Below are 24,094 nucleotides of genomic sequence, written 5' to 3' on the forward strand. Positions count from 1 at the left end.
GTTTTCATGTCCCCCTACCTCACAATATATACCAAAAGAACAGCATCATAAACTATTATTAACAAAACTCCAATTTTAATTTCTCAATCTGCATATACATAATTAGTGTTAGTGTAACTGGTATATAAAAACAAGAGTGAATTTTATTATAATGAGCTCCAAAGACACAAATTTTCTTTTTCGATGTGATTAATGGGGTTGTAACAAGAGAAATGCCTAACCAGTTGAAAAACTGTTGTTGCACTCTACACAATACCAACATAACTTTCAACTTTTCCCCACATGTGATATTCTTTTACACATGTTGTATGGGATATAAAATATATTGAAATATTAATGGAAACATTGTAACAGGAAAAATTGTGACAGATAAAACAGTTGGTTTCACAGAAAATCACAAGGAAAGTGCAACTGAAAAAGTCACATGTACCACAAATGCAGAGAGACTATTAAAGCAGTAACAACTGCATGGTAGTGGGAGAAAAGTCAATATATAAAATAAAATTACTTTGGATATTAACTCAGGTTGAATATAATCACAAGTCAGAATAAAAAATTTTCTCTGTGCAATAGTTTCTTTCTTAAATAAAGTTTTTCCTGAGTTTGGCATTATCTTCAATCCCCAAAAATTTTAAAATCCATATTTTCCACATGTAGAACTGGAAGTGAGAGCATACCATAAAAAAAGAAAGATGTGTAATGTGACAATAACTGTAATAAAAACAAGTGTGCAAAGAAACATCCACAACAAATAACTACATTAAATCATATGTATAAGTAGGTGACAATTTTATAATACAGAGTGTTTCAAAAAGAATTACCAGATTTCAATACTCCTTATTTATTAATAAAAACATAAAAAAAGTGGGATGAATTGCAAAACACTCACAAAATCTTAAAGTTAAGGCTATTCTATTAAAAATACTCTGTGTGTGCTTTTACAGAAGTTATGTCAGTTATTACTTTGTTCTTCTGTCAGGAGGTAAAGGGGAAATGAACACACTTTCCTTCACATATCCCCACAAGTAAAGATCACATGGAGTCATGTCAGGTGATCTTGGGAGGCCAAGAATCCAGGACGGTGTCTCGGGGTCCTGTGTGCCCTATCCAGCACTAAGGCACAGTCATTGAGAAACTGACATGTGTTGTTGTGCCAATGTGGTGGAGCTACATCCTGTTGGAAAATGAAATAATCGGAGTCCTGAAGTTGTGGAGAACTCCAGTTCTGCAGCACTTGAAGATAGCTTATTCCAGTCACAGCATTTTCATCAAAATCGAAGGGACCATAAACTTTTTCCAGAGAAATGTTACAATTTGGTGATACCATTGACAAATGTGTTTTGGGTGCAGGCAGGTCAATGCAAGAACTACTATGAAAAGTGTGCTGGACTGAAATCACTGACTCACTCTTTGCAGACTGCTACACATGAAACACCTTCTGCCGCATGGTCAACATCTTACTTCTGACTGACTACAAACTGAGAAGATGCACTGACTGACATCTACCAGAAATTTTATGAAACTTTAGGCCACATCCATTCAAACAACACACATTTCCTTTGCCAACTCATCCCATGTTTCGTAATTACTACAATCCAAAGTCAGGTCATTCTTTTTGAAACACCCTGTATATGGTAAAAATTACTTAAAAGTAGTTCTACCAGAAAAAACATTGTGTTACAATTTTTGTTTGATTCATAGTTACAATGCTTATGTGCTACACATCTGAAGCCACAGACAAAAAGGACACACTCTTAAGCCCACCAATATACTGCCTGAATGAATACCTGCAGCAAGTATAGACACAGTTAGTCCATTAACAGCAAACTAGTTCAATTACAATGTAGTGTGTATGGAACTCTTCCATAATGTGTAATTAACTGGGAATACATCATTTGAGAGATAAGGAGAAATTAACTATTTTATATTACTGATCTGAGAAGAGAAATGCTGTCATTTACATCCACATGTAAGTATTTCCTAAATAATCATTTTCTGAAGAGGCAGACATTACCTATTTTTTTACATTACCAAGAAGATGCGCAAACAGACAAAGTGATTATGAAGACTTCTGCAAATGAAAAGGTTGCTACCGCCTTGTAAAATTGATAACCCACTGATAACGGACAGAATATTCAGACGTCATAAAAAAGGAATTTTGCGAGGAACGTGTCTCAGTGACACATAAAGGGACATGATGAACATGTAAGGTTTTGTTAAATATCAAAACTTTTCTTTTTTGGATAAGAAATAAGAAAACAGAAATTAGGGATTATAGTCTCATCACAATCCTTACAGACAAAAAGAGTTTGCAAAGAGGATAAAGGACGTTGAATGTTACACAATATTGTCAAAGTAAGTATGAGATGTAGCACTGATTTTCCCCCCAAGGAAAAAATTTTCAAAAGGAGAAATTCTTTGCTGTCTCATATTCTGCAGAAATAAAGATGTTAGTCAAGCTGTATTTTTGTAGCTCAGTGCAATATGATGTGAAACTTAACAACTGAGTTGAAAGTAACTGAAAGATGTGCTGTATAGCCATATTAAAAGTTACGTGTTGCAACAATGGAAACTTCAGGATAGCAACAATAAACAAAAATGAGGAATGGCAGCCACTCAATTGTAGCTCATTGATCATTGATACTTGCTGCATACACACATGTAACAGCCCATATGTTTTTCTAAATACTGAGCTACCACTCATGTTATTTTAAGTACATATCGCATATTAATCAACTACAGCTGAACAGCTGGCTCACCCCATATTTGTTTAAAACTTAACTGGACTGATAAAGGGCAGAGTAAATATTGTAGATACAGTAACTACGAGAAAAGCTTTTAAATCTCATCAGGATATAGATGTCATAAAATGGAAATCATCGTAAGGCAGCCACAATTATAAACCCACCAATAACAAAAGACAAGTGGGACACTGTCTACAAGAAGAGGGGGTAGCAAAATATGGTTTGTGTTTATAGGCATACAGCATTATAAAACTGATAGCAGGGAGAACAACAGAGCAAGTCTGTCATTTAGATGATTGGTAATAGCAACAATACATCATTAGTTGTAAAAGACATGTGGAAAAAGTGAAGAAGTGGATGATGTGTCATCAAATTGAAAGTACAAAACACAAATAAATTCTTGAAAGGTATTTATTTTTTCCAGCTGAGAGGGTAAGGCAGGAATGTTATTGCAGTAAAAACGGCAATAGTTTTTTTCTTAGTTATTAATAGTTGTGTCTGTACTTACTGAAGTGTTTAAAAATGATACTAGCACCACAAAATGCAAAAAAAGAGGTAAATGCAGTCTTTATTCAACTCAAATAGTCAGAAAACTACTCTCACATTCACTGTGATTTTGCCTCTCATACTCACAAGAAAACAAAATATACAGAAAGCAAACAGTTGCATGCATATAAGGTGAATTTCTGAAATGTTATTTACTGTATATCCTGTCACCTTCATTACTTAAACATGTTATGACATACCAGTGAAATTAAAAACAAAGAAAATTACTAAAAAACCATTTGTGTTTCTGGAACCCTGCACTACTACTAAATGTGTACCTAACAACTAAAACATTGGTAGACAATGGACAGATTTATGCAATCCTTTATAAAGTATGTTTAAAATAGAGTACTGGGTTACCTTGAAATACAAATAAATATGTGTAATTTCAATCAAATTAAAACTTCATTCTTCCACAAAACTTTTAAGTAATTTAAAGCAAATGCACAGTAATTATCCTACCAGACAAAATAAAGACAAAGTGCATGCAATAATACATAAATCCTCAAACCAAGATCAAACAGTCTTAAAAGAAGGAAACTGAAACAGAGGTAACAATGCAAAATTTCATTTCAACACATACCAATGTTCATGCTGTAAGCAAACTGTCAGCCACAAAGTACACAGCATCTATTTTATTCTATGACATTCAAAGCACTATATTTGCCTCACTCTGGCCTCTTCAACACCTGGCTGTATACATGTATCACAAGAGTCCTTGTGAATTAATATCCCTAATGATCATCAGTGCCAATGTCCTTGATGTTTTAAATCTATAGCTCCAAGCAGTTCAATCCACATCCACAAACGCCTAAGTACATTCGAATCCCTGTTCCTGCGCGCGCGCACACACACACACACACACACACACACACACACACACACACACACAACAGTTCTCTGCTAAGACCAGAGACTGTATTACATTATGAACAAACAAGTGAATAATCTACTGAAGTTGGATAGCACACATAACACTTATAGAGCAAAATCTTTTAACATGCCACTTTCTCTGTGAGCCTGTTTGGCTGGGTAGAAATATCTTTCCAGTGATTCAAATCTAACAATTACAAAAATTCACGACCACTTGCAACTGATAGGGTGAATGCGTGCACTACAAGTAAAGAAAGAAAAGGAGTAATGAGCCAATATATTTGAGATGTGAACACATACTCATAAAAGCTAAATGGTACATTGGCTACTGTGGAGGATAAACAAACAAGTCTTCACTACAGGTGAGGGTTTGGAAGATGTCTTATATAAAAAAGATTGTCAATCCAGTGTAAAGAACTTGTGCTAGTTTGCGACAATGAATCAATGCTACTCGTATTTTTTACTGTATCACAGTTAACTTGATCACAGTTGCAAGCCAGCACAAAAGCTCATAACTCTGACACTAATACTCACAACTGAGGTATTGTTATAGTGGCTATTCTCAGCCCAAAGTTGGTTCAAATCTCACTTTCACTGCTGACAAACAGGAATGTCAGCTGCTTTTGTGGAAAGCGAGCTATGTCCAGTGTAAATGGGGCTTGGTTTTCAGCAGTATGAGAAACGCAAAACTAGAGAAAATTTTCCTGAAATGCATATATAATAAGTTCTTTCGGGAAAGGCTGGACAACCTCCATTACAAAATTTAAAACAGTGGCAGGCTATTATTATTATTATTATTATTATTAAATGGTAGAAATACACTGAATCGAAGCTGAACATTGTTACTGAAAATTTGGGATTACTTTGTGAGAATTTATAGAGATTTTAATTTTTTTCAGTTTTTCAGTGATAAATTATGTCATTCTCCACACTATTATTTGTAACGTCAAAAAAGAGTCTGGGTCCAGGTTAACAAGTGCCCCATAAACTACATCTGAAGTTAAGAGGAAGGAGGAGTAGGAGGTTCCACCCCCCCCCCCCCCCCCCCCCCCCCCCCCACGTGCAGTCTACCGCCTCCATAAACACACTGTTGGTGAGTTAGTATTTCTATATTCCTTGTAAATCCCTAAAAGGGAAAGTGATACCACTACAAAATTCAGTAACTAAGAGAATCATGAAACATGATTTCATTCACAATGTCTCTACTCTCATACCACACTCAAAAATGATAATAAGATTTCCTTTCACAGGATCTGTTTAGCTGTAGAATCCTAAGTTCTCCCTTGCCATTCTCACAACCAGGTGCATTTGGAGGCCAGGAAAGCACACTCCCACACTGTACAATCCAGCTCTTCTACCTTCGGCTTGTCATCCTGCGAGTCGTCTGCTCTTCCTGATGCAGCTTCATATTCGCCCTCCATCGAACTGCTGCTGCTGGCAGATGTCGTCCCTGTGCTCGACTTGCGCTCCAGCTGCCACCGGTAGTTATAACATACACAGCATGCATGCCACAACTAGCTACCTCCACAAGGAAATTAATACAGAAGGATGGGAAGGGTGTGGTCTGCATGGGGATGTTAGTACAGTTAAAAGTAGCAGGCAATGGTATTTTTACAAAGTGGGAGCCAGAATATTAGTAAAAAGTTATCATAAAGTGATATTGAAAATAAACGTATTGAACTTTACTAAACCAGAATTAATTTTAGAAATAACTATACTTACAATCCACTTTTACAAAACCCACAAATGTTATGAAACTGAATTTGAATTAATTTGGCTATGAAGTTAGTTATATGAATCACAAGCATAATATAACATTGGTTTATGCAACTGCTTTGGTGACTTCCTGTTAGTAAGAATGACCAATAAGGAATCCTAAATACACAGCAGCAGAAATCATTACTCAGGTGATAGCTGTACAGACAAAGTGCATTAAGTTAACTTTGTTCTGGTCACAGTTCCCTCTAGAATGAAAGTCAAAACTCTGACTTATTTGTAAGTCTTGTTACAATAATGATCTAATAGCCCTCTCACTCTACACATTTCACTACCAAATATGTCAGTTTATTCTTTTAAATAACTCACCAGTCTTAAGTGTAAACCATTTTTCTATTTCTTCGCTTCGTATGAACCCCATTTTTTTAATCACTTACCCAGTCTTCAATGTGAAACATATCTAGCGTTCATGCAGCTTTTGGGACAGTCAGCCTTATGATTTAATCAGCAATACAACCACACTGAAATGATAATTATCATCAACTGCTCATACAATTATCTTTCCTGTAAAAATGATCAGCTAATCCTTGAAGACTGCGAAGTAACCACTGACGAAATTGTGCTAAGGGTAAAAATAATCAAACAATGGATAATTCAGGATGGAATGTAACAATATTATGAAAAGGATAGTTGCTACTCACCGTATAGTGCAGATGCAAAGTGAGCTTTCAGTCAATAAGGTCTTTGTCGAAAACAGAGAACACACACACACACACACACACACACACACACACACACGCACACGCACACGCACACGCACGCAAATGCAACTCACATATAAGTCTGCCTTCAGCTGCCAGAAACTCATTGTCATGTGTGTGTGTGTGTGTGTGTGTGTGTGTGTGTGTGTTGTGTTTGTGTGTGTGTGTTTTTGACACAGGCCTCATTGGTCGAAAGCTCACTTTCTGACGGTCTTTTTGTTGTGCCTATCTGTGACTCAGCATCTATCTCCACTATATGGCGAGTAGCAACTATCCTTTCAAAATATTGTTACAATAACTTAGTAATGCATTCCAAAAATGAAGTTGTCAGCATGTAGGACATTTGACTAACTGACAACTTTGATAAAACATCTGAAGACATCACCTTAACCGCAAATGTTCATTATATGTTTTAACAAGATCAAAATGGAAAGGTTCGCTGCTCCCAAGCAAAGTACAAGTCAAACACTGAAGCAGAACAAGACTTTGTCAATTTTCTTGTAGTACTTCACTTCACCAAGGATACTGAATTCATTTGGTTTCATAAAAGTCTTTAGAACAATTGCATGTTATTACTTTAAAAAATAAAATAAAAAAGTGCAATGTTCTTATGCAGCACTTTACAGTCACTCAACATTCATTAAGTCCGAAGAGCATATATTGTTCTGTAAATAGCCAGAAAACATTGCAATATCCTCTATTGTGTAAAACCACAGATTATCCCTCTTCCCACATTTGAATCACATTTTGTGTGTAGAGCAGTTGCAATACAGTGATTAGGTCATTTCCACTATTTCATCTTTGTAGCTGGATCAAAATTTCCAGTTTGACAAGAAAGGCACTGGATAGTCAAAATGAAGAGAAAAACCAAAATATTTTAAAAAATTCGTCTTGTTCTGCAGTGAACATGAACAGGAAGAAAAGCTTTATGATTGCTCTTTATATACTTAGCTCCAGGATAAAGAGATTATTTCTTTGTTTCCAACATAAATTTCTTTTGATTATGAACAAACTCATTGGTTTTCCATCTTTCCCACAGTCATCAATATCTCTCTGCAGAGCAAAGAAACCAGTCACTCACGATACAATAAGGGTGTCAGCTGCATAAAGGACACAGTGGTCAATGCTAATTTTAGAACATCTTGCAATACTGGCTTCTTTTTAAATGTGTGAAGACATGGAAAGGGAATTGTTCTCCACACAGAAAAAAGCATAGAGTAGCACACAGACACATAAAAAATGCTGACTTTTGTAACTCATTTACTGAACTATTCTTTTGTAACTCATTTACTGAACTATTCTTACACACACACACACACACACACACACACACACACACACACACAGTGTGTGCATTAACAATGCAATTTCAATAGCCTTCCTACAATAATCACCATTATTTTATGTGTCTGCCCAGAAATTATAATCTCCTCCATTTGGCCAGTTGTCATATTTCCTCATCCTAACTGATATGTTTATTTTTCCCCATAACCTGTGTTTAAATTTTAAGGGCATAGCAATTCAGTGTTGCAATTACGGAAGATGGTCAGTACATGTAAGATAGTCACGAGTTCATTTTCACTTTAAGGCAGATGTAAAACGAAAACTACATGCCAGCGATAAATAAAAGCTGCCATTAGTCAACAGTTTTTTTTATTGATTTATGCACAGTGGATTTCGCACCTTGGGGCTTCATCTTCAGATGCTTCTTAACGGTCACAGAGGACTACTGCATCTCGTGTTAACCACATACATTTATACATTGTAAATTTTGATCAAGTTAAAATTAATTCTGAAGATATTTAAATGCAGCGCTGGAAATACACTTAAGTCACTGTCAATTCCACAGGTCACATTTTTGACAGGTTTCTCAGAAAGCTAATTGTATCCCATTTTGTACTATTGCAAATTATCTCTGTCAAATTGCAGACATAATTTGCAACAATGCAATAATGATGTACCCATTACACTCAGTATTTTCATTAGCATGCTATTAAGAGTACATTAATTTCTGGATCTTCCAAAATATTACAATTGCTCCTCTTGTTTTCTTTGTACTTACTGTACTGGTTACTGTATGCCCAGAGGTCTACTTCTGTTTAGCTGTTGATGATTTCTCAAAATATTTCAGATGAAATACATCCACATTCTCATTGAAATATGTGTAGAAACTTCTAACATTTTCACCAATGCAGTATGTAAGGTGGAATTTGCAACAATGTTTGTGCCACTATCTTCTTGTTGCAGAGGGAACACTCCCTGCAAGATATCCTACGTTCCCGTAACCCTCCTGGCCTTAACTTTCGTTAGTCATTGTCCTTACCCATCTAGCCCCTTCCCTGTTCCCATTTCAGCACTACATAGCCCACTATTCCACTAGCACATCCAGTCTTTTCACTTCTCTCCTTCTCCACTAACGCCCCCCCTCCTCCCCCGCCCACTCACCCCTCCATCTAACGTCCCAACTGCATCTAGCTGCCCTACCCTCTCTCCAACGCATCCCGCTATCCCTCCCCCTCCCCGCCCTAGACTCTTCCTTACCCCCAACCAGTTGCCTCTCCCATCATGCGCTGCTGCTTGTAGTCTAGCTTCAGCCATTAGAGACTGTGGTCAAGTGTGCGAGTTGCATTTGCAGGCGTGTGTGTGTGTGTGTGTGTGTGTGTGTGTGTGTGTGTGTGTGTGTGTGTGTGTGTTGGCTGTGACAGTCTTTTTGTTGTGCCTATCTGCGAATCAGCATCTCTGGTGAGTAGCCAGTATCCTTTTCATTATACTGTTACATTCCATCCCGGATTTTCCATTGTTTGATTTTATCTTCTGACATACTTTTCTGTGGAATTTTTCCTCCTTGTAGGGGTTGAGTTTTGTTTCTAATTTTTATACTCGGCTTATCAATCAGTTTTGCTCACTTTTTTAAGTGATACCTGTTTGAGGCTGTTCTCCAACACAGGCAAGTGAATGCTATCTGCAACAATAATGTAGAGGCAGCATGCGTACGTGTACTGTGGTGATAAGGTGTGTTGTACATGCTGATCTGATCAAACATTTTTTTTAACTAAAATGATTTATTAAAGTTTCTTCCAGCAAACTAGATACCCTTTCACATTGCTCAAGTAACAATAGGTCTTACCAGCTCACTGATGTTGTGTACCTTCATTTGCGCTCTTAATCTGAGAGAAATTGGGTTCATTGTACTCAAGTTCTTAGCTTGGTGCCCTGTCAACTAGCAGTAACATTTACTAAAAACATTTCTCACTTTGTTCTGAAATATAAGTGTGGAGTCATTGATTTTTTTCTTTCTCTCCACCCCCCCCCCCCCCCCCCCATACATTATTGTAATGGTGATTCCCTTATACGTTTTTATTATTAGTGTATTAGTGGATCAATAAGAATGCATTTCGTGACTGAAGGCAGCTTGTATTTATCATGAATTGTCAAACAGTTACAGTTGTAACAGTTTTCATCATGTATAACATGAAGTGAGACCTACATTATCAGGTCGACAGACTTTGAAGAATGTGTTCCCACTTTGTTTCTCACTGCCTGCATGGGTAACCACATGCACAGATTAAATTAGAATGCAAAGTACAGGGCCAATATTACTAGCTACTATGTGCATTTATTGTATGCTACAGCACACAGTTTCCACTTTCACAGTGGCACTCGCATTGCAATAATAATAAAAATATTTGAACTAAGATATGTTATAGAGGATGTTCCACAATATTGGTGCAGAAAACCCTGTATCAAGGATTCTGTTATAATAACACAATCTACAAAGCTTGAATAAAAGATTTCACTCGTACAACAAAAATATTTTCGCATGCTACCTCATGATCTTCCTCCGACATTGTAGATTCACTCCAGCATGCAAATATTAAACAAGGTCATAATCTAATTTGCATTTTTTTCATGGTACATCACAGCAGCTAAGTGTAGTAAGTTAATCCTCGCTATTAAGTACTTGTTGAAATGACTGTGTCTTCTGAAGCATCTGCTATTTTAGAATGCAGCATATGTACATTGTGGCATTAATATTTTCAAAGATCTGTCCCTATATATTTCAACTGCTTCTTCTGACAAACTGAATGAACTGAAATGTTCAATGGAATGACAGATACAAGGAGGAGGTCCTCTAATTGCATATGATATGACACTATCTCACTTCCTCTCAAAACCTGAGGAAGTGAATTGAGCAACTCTGTTGATGATACATTTGAGTGTGTATGCCCCCTCCACAATGAAGGATATACCGTTAAACAAAAATATCATAACAGGCACTGGGCTGCACATGCAACAAAATATTGCATTATAGGGCCAATACTGGGTCCTTAATAATACACCATAAATGGGTTAGAGTAGTAGGCCTCTGTCCTTGTGTAATATTGCATACAACATGACCACATGGCCTACCATGTACATACATGAGTATCATGGCAGCTGTGCAATTAACACAAGTTTTATATTATTATTGGCATTATTACTACTGTTGTTGTCATCATCATAATTACTATGTTATCAAACCTTAAAAGTAGTTCAGGACCAACAATTGTTGTCTCAGCACTTGAATGATGTAGGACAGAAAAGTGAGCATAATGTGAAAGGTGAATAAGGAGTATACATTGGTGACACCTCTAATTAGACTTGTGAGGCTGGGGGACACAAGAAAAATTATCTTCACAATGAAGAATCACTTGAATGATGTAGTATAGAAAAGGGAGCATAATGTGAAAGGTGAATAAGGAGTATACATTGGTAACACCTCTAATTAGACTTGTGAGCCTGGGGGATACAAGAAGAAATTATCCTCACAATGAAGAACTAAACCAAAATAAAAAATGAAAATGTCCTCTTAAATCAACCACCCTTTTACGTTCTTAGGCATGGTGTTGAGTGTTTTGTATTATAGCTGGCAACTTCAAATAACTATTCTTGCCTCACTTGTTCTTTCCACCAACCACAGGTAGACAATACTGTAACTCAGTCTTTATAAGTATTTTAGCATGAGATGGAATATTTGGCTACACTGATACTGCAAGAGGAGTAATTAGATATGAATTGTTGCCATGTGGGAAGGAAGATTACAGTTTAAAGTCTTATTCATAATGAGATCATTGGAGATGGAACAGAAGATAAGATTTGTCAGTATGTGAAGGAAATCTGCCATGTCTTTTGCAAAGAAAGCATTTCAATAATCACCTAAGTGATATAGGAAAATCTAAATCTGGATGGCTGCATGGGATATTGAACCCTACTCTCCCTAAATGTGAGTTCAATGTCTTACCACTGGGCCACTTCAGTCAGTATGTGGCCATATAGTTACTTATCACAATTTGTTCTTACACTGCCTGAAATGAAACCTACCAACAAAGTAGACGATTACTTGTAAGATCAAAAACATAGGTTAATGGTTTCTTCGTAATTACTGTTTGGCAAGTGAGACAATTATGGCTGCTGTCTAAATACGATCAGAAGGGTTATGTACTGGCAAATTACTTTCAAAAATACTATTAAATACATTTCCAAGCAATTTCCTAGTGTGAGACAATGGCAAATCAAAAATAGTACTGGTGTCACTGTAGCCTCTCCATTTCTCTCTCGAAGTACCTTTTTAAGCTCTTAAGCTCTTTTCATTTCCTCATATGCTTCCATTTTCTATCCTCCCTCCCCACCTCTTTTGCTCTTCTGTAGCAATTTTTAAATATTCTGACCACCTGTCAAATTTGCTTCCATTATGAAAGACACTATAGCATTGCACTTTCATGAAGAAGTAAATATAAATTAAATATTTTACCATAAATCCAGAAACTACCCTTTTAGTTTCTTCAACCAAAGAACCACAATAAGCATGCTCATCACAAAATATTAATGGGAATGAACTCATTATTTGCTTTCTGCAATTAAATGTGACATACAATGTTAGTAAAAAAAACAAGTTGTTTGTAAGCAGCAATACTGGCTCTTAAAAGTCTCTGATATATTCACTATCACATCAATTACCTTGTCCTTTATCTTCTCCTCCTTCTCCTTGAGCTCCTTCACAGGGCGTGCTGGTTCCATATCAGGAAAGTGATCGGGTGGGTGCGACATTGTATGGCGTTTGTTGGCATCACTGGCATTTTCTGCCTGCAGTCTTCCTGGCCCTGATAGGGCTACATTGTGTGAAAAAAAAGACAGTTAAATCTTTTATTTTAAGTTCAGTTTCAGCTACCAAAATTAAATTATTGCGTGCTATGATTCCACATACTAACATTGGTATATTTTTTATTTCTTCATATTTAGATCCACAGCAACAATAAGTCAATCTTTTTTCCTACTTAGACTGTCAATTTAAATGAAACAATTGGCTAATTTCAACTGTACGGTGATTTTCAAGTGTACCAAGGAATATATCAATACGAATACAGAGAGATGATAGCCCCAATAGTAATGTACAATCTGTTATAAAGTGCCAATGATATTATAATTTTAGTCCCCATTTTCTTTTCGATGATCTTTTTACATTGACATGTTCCTAGGTGAAACCGAAAATAACTGAATGGTCAATATCAGCCAACACTGTGGAACACAAATAAATTGACAGCTTCAGCAGTGGAGTACATAGTTTCTTTATATCAATGTCTTTCCATCTATCTTTTCCTTTGTCCTGTTACTTCCGACAGAAGCACCACAATAATAGATTGTACAGTACAATTGGGGCCATCATCACCCTTTGTGTAGGTATTAAAATGTGCTACTGTATGCTGAGATTCCACAGCGTCATTTACATTTAGTAGGATCAAAGTTATCAAAGATTGAAATAAGTCAGTAACATTTGCAGTAGAAGAGGAGAGTCTTGTTAATATATATATGACTGAATTTCTACATTTGAGACATAGAATACACTGAAAAGTACCCCTGTCTAAAACAAAGAATATTTGAAAACATGGAAGACACAAATGGAAAGAAAATTAAAAGCAGAATATAAACAGAATAGGAGAGCAAGGCGGATTCTCCTGATTCAATTTTTGGAGAAACTTTCCCTTTTTGTCAGCACCTTCTATTGTTAATTTCTTATATTTCTCTTTTCTCCAAGAAAAAAAGCTCCAAAAATTCCAGGATCCAAACAATCAACAATGTTTTTAAACTTGCCCCTTGCCTAAACTGTTCTTGAATCAACAGCTCACACCTAGATAATATTCTTTTATTGCCTGTAATTTTCATGCATGTTTTTCTTTTCATTATGAATATGAAAAAATAATACTTGAAACATATTCTCATTGAATAATTACTGAGGGAAAAAAAGCACTGTTCTCAACAGGCAGAATGACAAACGTATAATGAACATTCTCAGCAACAAAGATTTTAAAGTTGCACGAGAAATAGTGACCTCCTTCTGGAACTGTGAGGAAGAAGTAGTTGGGTACGGGATGTGTAAGAATACAAACTAAAGAATACTGAACAGTATAAGTGGTCAAAGATGTGTAATATGGTGAGTAGAAGTGCTACAGTTAAACTAAAACAACTTCACATTTCATCATGGTGCACAGTATAAAGTAGCAGCTCATTTTATTTCCTCTTATGTACAATCCTCTCTATAATAAATGACTAAATAATAAAGACATATAAAACAACACATACAAAAACAGGAAAGGATCAATCCAACATTGTGTTCTTCAGGTAAAGGACACTTTTTATACATGTGAAATAAGGAACTTTGCATAGGAAATGTGTGCCAGCATTTAAAATTGAGCTTTGGAACCTAAAACTATTGACAGAAAAACATATTGTTCATTCAAAGAAACTGTCACTGACTGCACAATTTTCTCTCACAGTTAGGTTACATAACACACGTGAAAAAAAGTCTTTCATTCTCGGCTTACCATCCATGCTTCGTGAGGTGAGAGCTCGACCACTCAGGCTGCGTTCAAACCGTGGAGCAGGCCTTTCTATAAGTGCCTTTTTAGTCTCATAATGTGTCCGGCCAGAGTAACGGAATTTTGATCCAAAACGTGGGAATAAGCCTGATTTTTGTGTTGGTTCAGGTGTCATAAGTCTGAAAGTCAAGATTTTGTCAATACCTAATGTCACCAAGTTAGTAAGATATTTTCACAAACTTCCTTATTTACAGTAACAAAAAGTTTTAAACATCTCATAAGTATTACATTCTATCTACTTCAGCCCCTACACTATATGCTGGATAGGTGTCAATGAAAGGTTTCCCATTTTGCCTTTCCTTTCACAGATATTTCATTTGCATTATTTCCATAATTTTTAAGGTATTGCCATTCAATTGAAAGGTTTCCTATTTTGCCTTTCCTTTCACAGATATTTCATTTGCATTATTTCCATAATTTTTAAGGTATTGCCATATTCAAAAAAGTGGCTTTCTTTATCGGGTTAAGACTAAATTTCTGTGTTGTTCCCCAAGCACAAAAAGAGAGAGCTTGTAAACAAATAAAATAAATCATAGTGTTATAGCAAGAGCAGTACAAATGAAAGTTCTTCATGTACCATCCAAATATTCCACAAAAAAATTGTATAAAAAACACCAGTAACTGTCAAACTGGTTTTCTTTGTGTACAAAACATTATCAGAAGAGAGAGCGGTTACAGGCAAGCGTGACAAATCCATTACTATTCATGATACCCAGACATGAGTTTCTAATCAAACCATTACCACTCCAACGTCCTTTGGATACTGTAGAAGTCTGTAAAATTTAGAAACATTCTATATACATCTAGAATGGCAAACCATGAGGGGTGTAAGCCTTTTTTAGAAAAATGCTCATCCCAGCTTTGAGTGACACGGTTTGGTATCCTTTCCAATGGCATTTAAGAGCCCACAGATGTATTTCTCATATCTCACATCAACTACACTATACTTCAAAAAAGGTAAAGCTGTCATAAATCTGACAACTGGTTTGAAAATCATAACACTTTACTGGGCATGGTCCTACTGAAAGTGGTATTCCATGTCCGTTCCTCTGATCTTTGAACTGTCTTACCCAGCAAGCTACAGGGGAACCTAAAGTTTAAAGTGAACTCCAAATTACAAAGCAGCTCAGCATCTATTACAACAACAAACACTGTCAGAGGCGAATGAAGTGATATGTGACACATAAAAATCCTAAAGACTTATCAGGGATGAACTTGAGATCTATGGATCTATAAAATCTGGCTCTTTACCATGCTTATACTGTACCATAATTTCAAAAGGGGACTATACAGGATGTCCTCCATGAAAAACACATACTGTCCTCCTTGGCCTTCATATTCAACAAACATCTTCCTCTAACAATGGAAAATCCAGGATGGAATGTAACAATATTACGAAAAGGAAAGTTGCTACTCACAATATAGCAGAGACGCTGAGTCACAAATAGGCACAACAAAAAGAATGTCACAATATAAGCTTTCGGCCAACAAGGCCTTTGTCCAAGTGCAAGTGTGAGCAGCATTTGCATTTTTGTGTGTGTGTGTGTGTGTGTGTGTGTGTGTGTGTGTGTGTGTGTGTGTGTGTGTCAGTCGTCTACTTTCCACAAAGGCTTGGTTGGCTGAAAGCTTATATTGTGACTGTGTTTTTGTTGTGCCGTAGCAACTTTCCTTTTCATAATATTGTAGTATCCGCCTCAATTGTAGATGCATGGAGTTTCCTGAGCAGAGAATAGACAGCAGTTGCCATTGTCTTTCTCAATCTACACCTCAGTAAAGTAGCGTAGCCCAATCACTGACGCCTCATGAAGAGATTTACCCCCCCCCCCCCTAAAGTCTATAAGCACATGTTGTAAATGTTAGTGCTCTTATCAACTGTGTACTAATTTTCATGGTGCAAAACTGTTGTATAGTGCTAAAAATAAGAATAGTACATCTTAGCTCATGAGTAACACATTTGTAATAAAAGTTACTCCCCAAGTTCTTACAATTATCAACTGTATACTAATGTTCATTGTGCAAAACTGTTGTATAGTGCTGAAAATAAGAATAGTACATCTTAGCTCATGGGTAATACAGTTGTAATAAAAGTTACACCCCAAGTTCTTACACTTATTTCTGCGCATTCCAGCATTCATAAATTGAAGTATGGTGAAGACTAAGTCAGCAGTAATTCTATATTGAAGGTCAAAGTCAGCTAACATGAGCATCTCAACAATCAAAGACATTTAACTACAGAAAAATGGATAACTTTTTATAGCTTGTAGCAAAGCTCTACATTTTGTTGAACATACAATTAACTGATCTGAAGATGCATTTGACATTATTTTCAAGACAGATATTACAATTTACAAATAACTGTAAAATGTTTGCAATAAATTAAAATTATAGTTATTAACTGTAAAAATATTTCCAATAAACTAAAATTATAGTTACATCTCTCATATTAAAACACATACCTAAAGAAAGTGTGATGTTCCACAGAAACCTTCCATAGCTTTTTAGCAGCTCGATGGTTGGCCAGCTTGAAACCAATGGTTGATTCATACTGTTCAAATTCACCAGGACGGATCTTTATATAGAAATTGTGCCTCTTATATGAAATTTTCAGGATCTTTGGCCACGCAAACCGGTTAATCCGTAACCTGTGCAACATATCAGAAGAATAATTGCAAATACAGTATATTTCTGCATGTGTTTAATTATTTGCTGAAACTTCTAGTGAGAAAAACTAGAGCAACAATGATATCTTGCAGTGCATAACCAATATCTTTAAAAAAAATAAAGTTTCCAGGTTTGAGTCCAGATCCATCACACAGTTTTAATCTGTCAGGCATTTTCAAACCAGCAAGTGATCCGCTGCAAAGTGAAAATTCATTCTACTATCTTCAAGATTTAAATTTGAGCCACAAAACATTTTTCACAGTGGGCAATTTAAATACGCAAGCGGAACAGTAATTGGAGTTACATTACGATATTTCAATGTATTTTTTGATAGATTAACTTAATAAATCAACTGAAGTAACAAATCAATAATTAAAACTGCACACCATGTGATCTTATGTAAGTACTTTATCAACATTTGCCAAAAGTAAGTTTTGAAGAAAAACTTTTATGATACCAGCATAATTCAATGCAATATGCTCCAGACTACAGACAGTGTATAAACAAATAATAAGACAGAATTGCTGAGCATTGCTTACTTTTCACAAGGAAAATGCGCCATTCTGCCGACAGACACATACAAAAGTGAGATACTACCTAGCTTCTGGAACTAACAGATCCTTCTTAGGGGATTTGAAGGGATAGTTTGGGGAAGGTTAAACAGAAATGACAGTTCAGTCAGACACCAGGATCAGAGAGATCAACCTGTGGTGAGGACAGTAGTAGTCAAAGTTTTTGTCTCACTACAAGTGAGGCCCCCCCCCCCCCCCCAGCTCCCACCCCCACTCCACCTAACCCCTTCTCTTTTCACCTATGAAGAAAATGTGAGTTCCAAAAGCTAGATAGCATGTCCATTTTAATGTTATGTGTGTCTATCGGCAGTACTACAAATTTTTCCTCCTGAAGGTAAGTACTGGCCTGAAACTTGGCTCATAATTTATTTTTCTTGAATGAACATTTCTTTGATACAATTACGAGTTCAGGGCATCTGTCAAGGCAGGACAAGGTCTGATCCACTCATCACTCACAGCCTATCATGCATCAGTGACATTCTTGCCTTTGTTCTGTGCAGACTGTGCTGCGATCGTACAGCTTACTGTTTATTTCAGTCACACTGTTCCAGCTTGGTGATTATTTTGCCCTTGTAGTGTTTACTTTCAGTGGTAAGCAATCACACCAAATGCTGCACAAACAAACCAGAGGAATAGTGCCCTGTATAGTGTTTGTAATACGAAAGAAACCAAAACTTTTAATGAAAGCAAATGGACTATGTAGAGAGTAATGAAAGATTTGGGTCCAGGTATTTGAAAACGAATGACAAGAGGAAATAACCAATACAACATAGTGATAATGTAGAGTATTAGCTTGGATGAGAAAAGTTATGAAACAATATTGCTCACAGAATCAACAACACTCCTGCTGCTGAGACACGTTACTTGAAAAATTTTGTTTCTTATACATTTTGAAATGTCTAAAAAATGTAAAAATTCCCATCAATTACAAAGGTCACAGAGCTGCAAGCTTCCCAAGTGCAAGTAAGATTCATGGACAAATATTAAAAGACTGTGTTGATCATGTTGTTGTTGTTGTTGTTGTTGTTGTCTTCAGGCCAGAGACTGGCTTGATGCAGCTCTCCATGCTACCCTATACTGTGCAAGCTGCTTCATCTCAAAGTACCTATTGCAACCTACATCCTTCTAAATCTCCTTAGTGTATTCATCTCTTGGTCTCCCTCAATGATTTTTACCCTCCACACTGCCCTCCAATACTAAACTGGTGATCCCTCAATGCCTCAGAACAAGTCCTACCAACTAATACCTTCTTCTAGTCAAGTCGTGCCACAAATTCCTCTTCTCCCCAATTCTATTCAATACCTCCTCATTTGTTATGTGATCTACCCATCTAATCTTCAGCATTCTTCTGTAGCACCACATTTCGAAAGCCTCTATCCTCTTCTTGCCTAAACTATTTATCACCCATGTTTCACTTACATACAAGGCTACACTCCATACATATTCTTAAAAAGGCTTCCTGACACATAAATCTATACTCAATGTTCACAAATTTCTCTTCTTCAGAAACGCTTTCCTTGCTATTGCCAGTCTACATTTTATATCCTCTCTACTTAGACCATCATCAGTTATTTTGCTCCACAAATAGCAAAACTCATCTACCACTTTAAGGGTCTCATTTCCTAATCTAATTCCCTCAGCATCTCATGATTTAGTTTAACTGCATTCCATTATCCTCATTTTGCTTTTGCTGATGTTCATCTTATATCCTCCTTTCAAGACACTGTTCACTCAGTTCAACAGCTCTTCCAGGTCCTTTGCTGTCTTTGACAGAATTACAATGTCATTGACAAACCTCAAAGTTTTAGTTTCTTCTCCATGGATTTTAATTCCCACTCCGAATTTTTCTTTTGTTTCCTTTACTGCTTGCTCAATATACAGATTGAATAACATCAGAGATAGGTTACAACCCTGTCTTATTCCCTTCCCAAAAACTGCTTCCCTTTCATGTCCACTGACTCTTATAACTGCTATCTTCAGCATAAATTGTAAATGGCCTTTCATTCCCTGTATTTGACTCCTGCAACCTTCAGAATTTGAAAGAGAGTATTCCAGTCAACATTGTCAAAAGCCTTCTCTAAGTCTACAAATGCCAGAAATGTAGGTTTGCCTTTCCTTAATCTATCTTCCAAGAATCCAAACTGATCTTCCCCAAGGTCAGCTTCTACCAGTTTTTCCATTCATCTCTAAAGAATTCGTGTTAGTATTTTGCAGCTGTGTCTTATTAAACTGGTAGTTCGGTAATTTTCACACTTGTCAACACCTGCTTTCTTAGAGATTGGAATTATTATATTCTTCTTGAAGTCTGAGGTTATTTCGCCTGTCTCATACATCTTGCTCACCAGATGGTAGAGTTTTGTCAGGGCTGGCTCTCTCATGGCTATGAGTAGTTGTAATGGAATGTTGTCTACTACCGGGGCCTTGTTTCAACTCAGGTCTTTCAGTGCATCACGCAATATCATATCTCCTATTTCATCTTCACCTACATCCTCTTCCATTTCCACAATATTGCCCTCCAGTACATCACCCTTGTATAGACCCTATACATACTCCCTCCACCTTTCTACTTTCCCGTCTTTACTTAGAACTGGTTTTCCATCTGAGCTATTAATATTCATACAAGTGGTTCTCTTTTCACCAAAAGTCTCTTTAATTTTCCTATAGGCAGTATCTATCTTACCCTACTGATATACGTCTCTAAATCCTTACATTTGTCCTCCAGCCATCCCCACTTAGCCATTTTGTACTTCCTGTCGATCTCATTTTTGAGATGTTTGTATTCCTTTTGCCTGCTTCATTTACTGCTTTTTATATTTTCTCCTTTCATCAGTTAAATTCAATATCTCTTCTGTTACCCAAGGATTTCTACTAGCCCTCGTCTTACCTACTTGATCCTCTGCTGCCTTCACTATTTCACCTATCAAAGCTACCCATTCTTCTTCTACTGTATTTCTTTTCCCCGTTCTTGTCAATTGTTCCCTAATACTCTCTCTGAAACTCTCTACAACCTCTGGTTCTTTCAGTTTATCCAAGTCCCATCTCCTTAAATTACTATAATTTTTGCAGTTTCTTCAGTTTTAGTCTATAGTTCATAACCAATAAATTGTGGTCAGAGTCCACATCTGCTCCTGGAAATGTATTACAATTTAAAACTTGGTTCCTAAATCTCTGTCTTACCATGATATAATCTATCTGAAACCTTCCAGTGCCTCCAGATCTCTTCCACATAGACAACCTTCTTTCATGATTCTTAAACCAAGCATTAGCTATGATTAAGTTATGCTCTGAGCAGAATTCTACCAGACGGCTTCTTCTTTCATTCCTTACCCCCATTCCATATTCACCTACTACTTTTCCTTCTCTTCCTTTTCCTACTATCAAAATCCAGTCCCCCATGACTAATAAATTTTCATCTCCCCACACTATCTGAATGCTTACTTTTATCGCATCATACATTTCTTCAATCTCCTCGTCATCTGCGGAGCTAGTTGGCATATAAACTTGTACTGCTGTGTTAGGTGTGGGCTTTGTGTCTATCTTGGCTCCAATAATGTGTTCCCTATGCTGTTTGTAGTAGCTTACCCATGCTCCTATTTTTTTATTCATTATTAAACCTACTCCAGCATTACCCCTATTTTGATTTTGTATTTATAATCCTGTATTCACCTGACCAAAAGTTTCGTTCCTCTTGCCACCGAACTTCACTGATTCCCACTATATTTAACTTTATCTATTCCCCTTTTTATATTTCTAATCTACCTGCCTCATTAAGGGATCTGACATCCACACTCCGACCCGTAGAATGCCAGTTTTGTTTCTCCTGATAACGACGTCCTTCTGAGTAATCCCCACCCGGAGATCCGAATGGTGGACTATTTTACCTCCAGAATATTGTATCCAAGAGGACGCCATCGTCATTTAACCATACAGTAAAGCTGCATGCCCTTGGGAAAAAGTACAGCTGTAGCTTCCACTTTCTTTCAGCTGTTCGCAGTACCATAACAGCAAAGCCATTTTGGTTAATGTTACAAGGCCAGATCAGTCAATCATCCAGACTGTTGCCCCTGCAAATACTGAAATGGTTGTCGCCTCTCTTCAGGAACCACACGTTTTTCTGGCCTCTCAACAATACCCCTCCATTGTGGTTGCACCTATGGTACGGCTATCTGTATCATTGAGGCATGCAAGCCTCCCCACCAATGGCAAGGTCCATGATTCTTGGGGAAGGGAGGGGAGAGGGAAGGCGGGGGGGGGACTGGAAGTTTGTCATGAGTTTACATATTAAAAGCTGACTAATAACAAAATGCGGTACTCACAAAATACAAAAAAGATCAAGAATAAGTACAAAGAGTGGTATCAAATTTATGTACCCCAAAATAAAAATATAAACAAGCACCCAGCACAAAGATGGTAACGGTAAGTATGTCTTGAGGCTAAAAGGGTGCTGACTGGCCAGTAGTCTTGGAAACATGTACCGAATAAATGTTAATAGGGGTGGAAAGCAACAAAACATCCAATGCAGTGGTGCAAATGGAACTGTTGTACAGAAGGAGTAACAGAGAACATGAAAGGAGAATAAAATTGTTATTTGCAGCTCTTATCTTGTTCCTAGTGCAACCCTCTCTAGTCAATGCTATTATTGTTCCTGCCCTATTATTGTTATTAAATAAGAAATTTTTTCATCTCCAGTCTTTTCATTCTCAAACAAACAACATTATTCCCAGAGTTAAATTTATCATTATCTGGATTTACAGACAGCTGAAAACAATTTTTTCAATGGTGTATTAATATGAAACAACTTAATTAAAATTAAGAGACTTAGAAGGGTTATACAGTAATGTCATGTATAATTCAACTCTATTACTGAAACATAAATTATGACATAAAATTGGCATACCTATCCCTGTAAACCAGCAGACCGGAGGCACAAACCCCCAGCATTATGTCCACACCTTCTGAATCCTTGGCAGGGTGGAGGTCAACACCGTACATCGCAAGTTTCTTCGCATTTTCCAGATAGTGGAGCTCTGCTTCTGCTGGTGTCTGCCCTCTGAGAAAAAGTGTCATCTAAGTGCTCATGCTACAATGAATAAGTAAATTCATGAATCAACATCATGTTACTGAATGTAAGTCTATAATTCAAACTCTCTCTGGTCAAGAATGCGAATATGTTAAAGACAGTTTAATTTGCTGTGATGTGATAATTAATCTGTAACACATCAGTCCCTAGTGAATTGTAATAAAATTTATCAAGTAATAGTTGATACACTGATGCTGTACACAATTAATTTTTAAAAAATGTCAGCAATATGGTATTTCAAATCAATTCCATCAGAAGGTTTTTCACCACACCAATGAGTCAAATAACCTTGTCATAAGTCAAGTGACTATAAAAACAATACACTAGCATAAAACCAAAAAGACTGGCTTTTAACTTTAAAATTTGTATTATTTACAAGTAGTCGAAATGATAAGGAAAACCTGCAAGAACTACTGTTTAAATGCTGATGTAAATTCTTGCTTTGTAACTATTTCACTATGAGATCCCCAATCACATAGCAACATGGAAAATTTCTGCAGAGTGGAATAACTGTCATAATCCTGCAAACAAGTGTTCCATTATCAATACAAACCAAGCATAATTACTTACTTGTGTGTACGGTGCAGATCCATTACTTTCTCCTCCAGCTCGGCTGTTTGGTTTGGAGCAAACCTGAAGTCTTTTAAGTAATTCCTCCCATGCTCATCTGGATCATAGTCTCCAAGCTCTGACTGAACTAAGTATGATCCCAAAAGAGCATGTGTTACGAATGAGCAAGGTAGCCTGAAAAATAACGACAGGAAGACATTAATCATATCTTTTGAAATAAAAATCTGTTTTTGCTAAAATTTTGCACCAAAACTTTTACACTGCTGCTGCTGCAATCTGTGTTTCTTTAAGAGTCACTATACATAAAGCCCTCATTCTTATTTTTCCTCAGGAACTGTGCAAACTAAATCACCCATAAGATTCCAGATGAAAAATTCTCTGAAAAACCTAGCATCTTGTACAATATATGTTTCTGTGAAAAAAATGTGTGCGCATGGGAGGAGGGGGGAGGGGGGGGGTTGTGGTGCTTATGCACACAGGTGTGTGTGCAAGTGTAAGAGAATAATAAAATCTTAGGCTGATGTATATTTTGGTTAAAAAAGTTAAAATGATTAACAGAATTATGAATATTTCACTTTCTCCCCAGTAACAGAAATACTGTATGCAGTTTTTGAACTGACGGCTGAATAAGAAACCTGTGAAGAATGAAATACAGTAA

General features: G+C 36.7%; 1 protein-coding gene across 6 annotated transcripts in view; it reads right to left on the minus strand.

Moving 5' to 3' along the window:
* LOC126416139 (mesocentin-like) overlaps positions 1–24,094 on the minus strand; it is a 614,335-nt gene that overhangs the window by 55,232 nt on the left and 535,009 nt on the right. For 5 of the 6 annotated variants that reach the window (XM_050083681.1, XM_050083684.1, XM_050083683.1 and 2 more), the window contains 6 exons: positions 23,437–23,610; positions 22,684–22,836; positions 17,010–17,195; positions 14,500–14,672; positions 12,638–12,789; positions 5,522–5,635 (listed from right to left, as the gene is read on the minus strand). In XM_050083681.1, coding sequence (XP_049939638.1) covers positions 5,522–5,635; positions 12,638–12,789; positions 14,500–14,672; positions 17,010–17,195; positions 22,684–22,836; positions 23,437–23,610 — 952 coding nt within the window. The remainder of the gene's footprint in view (positions 1–5,521; positions 5,636–12,637; positions 12,790–14,499; positions 14,673–17,009; positions 17,196–22,683; positions 22,837–23,436; positions 23,611–24,094) is intronic. The other variant, XM_050083685.1, reaches the window with a different exon arrangement.

The sequence above is a fragment of the Schistocerca serialis genome, chromosome 8 (assembly GCF_023864345.2).
Source record: "Schistocerca serialis cubense isolate TAMUIC-IGC-003099 chromosome 8, iqSchSeri2.2, whole genome shotgun sequence".
NCBI lineage: Eukaryota > Metazoa > Arthropoda > Insecta > Orthoptera > Acrididae > Schistocerca > Schistocerca serialis.